Source organism: Phalaenopsis equestris, unplaced genomic scaffold, assembly GCF_001263595.1.
Source record: "Phalaenopsis equestris unplaced genomic scaffold, ASM126359v1 Scaffold214330, whole genome shotgun sequence".
Classification (NCBI taxonomy): domain Eukaryota; kingdom Viridiplantae; phylum Streptophyta; class Magnoliopsida; order Asparagales; family Orchidaceae; genus Phalaenopsis; species Phalaenopsis equestris.
Genome location: NW_018233122.1, coordinates 393,744 through 394,013, shown reverse-complemented (window position 1 = coordinate 394,013; position 270 = coordinate 393,744). Strand labels below are relative to the sequence as shown.

At 67.8% G+C, this 270-nt stretch overlaps 1 protein-coding gene across 1 annotated transcript in view; it reads right to left on the bottom strand.

Annotated features, from left to right (window-relative positions):
* Positions 1-2: 2 nt before the first annotated feature.
* The window catches only part of LOC110037059 (leucine-rich repeat extensin-like protein 3), a gene marked incomplete at its 3' end in the record, with an annotated part of 1,860 nt that continues 1,592 nt past the window's right edge, over positions 3-270 (bottom strand). Inside the window, exon 1 of the mRNA XM_020741632.1 lies at positions 3-270. This exon is cut by the window's right edge and continues 1,592 nt beyond it. Within this exon, the coding sequence (XP_020597291.1) occupies positions 3-270 (268 nt within the window).

Genomic DNA, 270 nt, shown 5'->3' with positions numbered 1-270 from the left:
GGAGGTGGAGGGGGTGGTGGGGGCGGCGAAATAGGTGGTGGTGGTGACGGAGGAGGGGGAGATGGCGATGGTGGAGGCGGCGGCGGAGGTGAGCATGGTGGTGGTGGTGATGGAGGAGATGGAGAAGGGGAAGGTGGAGGGGGTGAAGGTGGTGGCGGAGACTGTGATGGTGGCGGTGGTGACGGTGAAGGGGGAGGAGGAGATGGTGATGGTGGAGGTGGAGACGGGGATGGTGGCGGGGGAGATGGCGATGGGGGAGGGGGCGGTGGG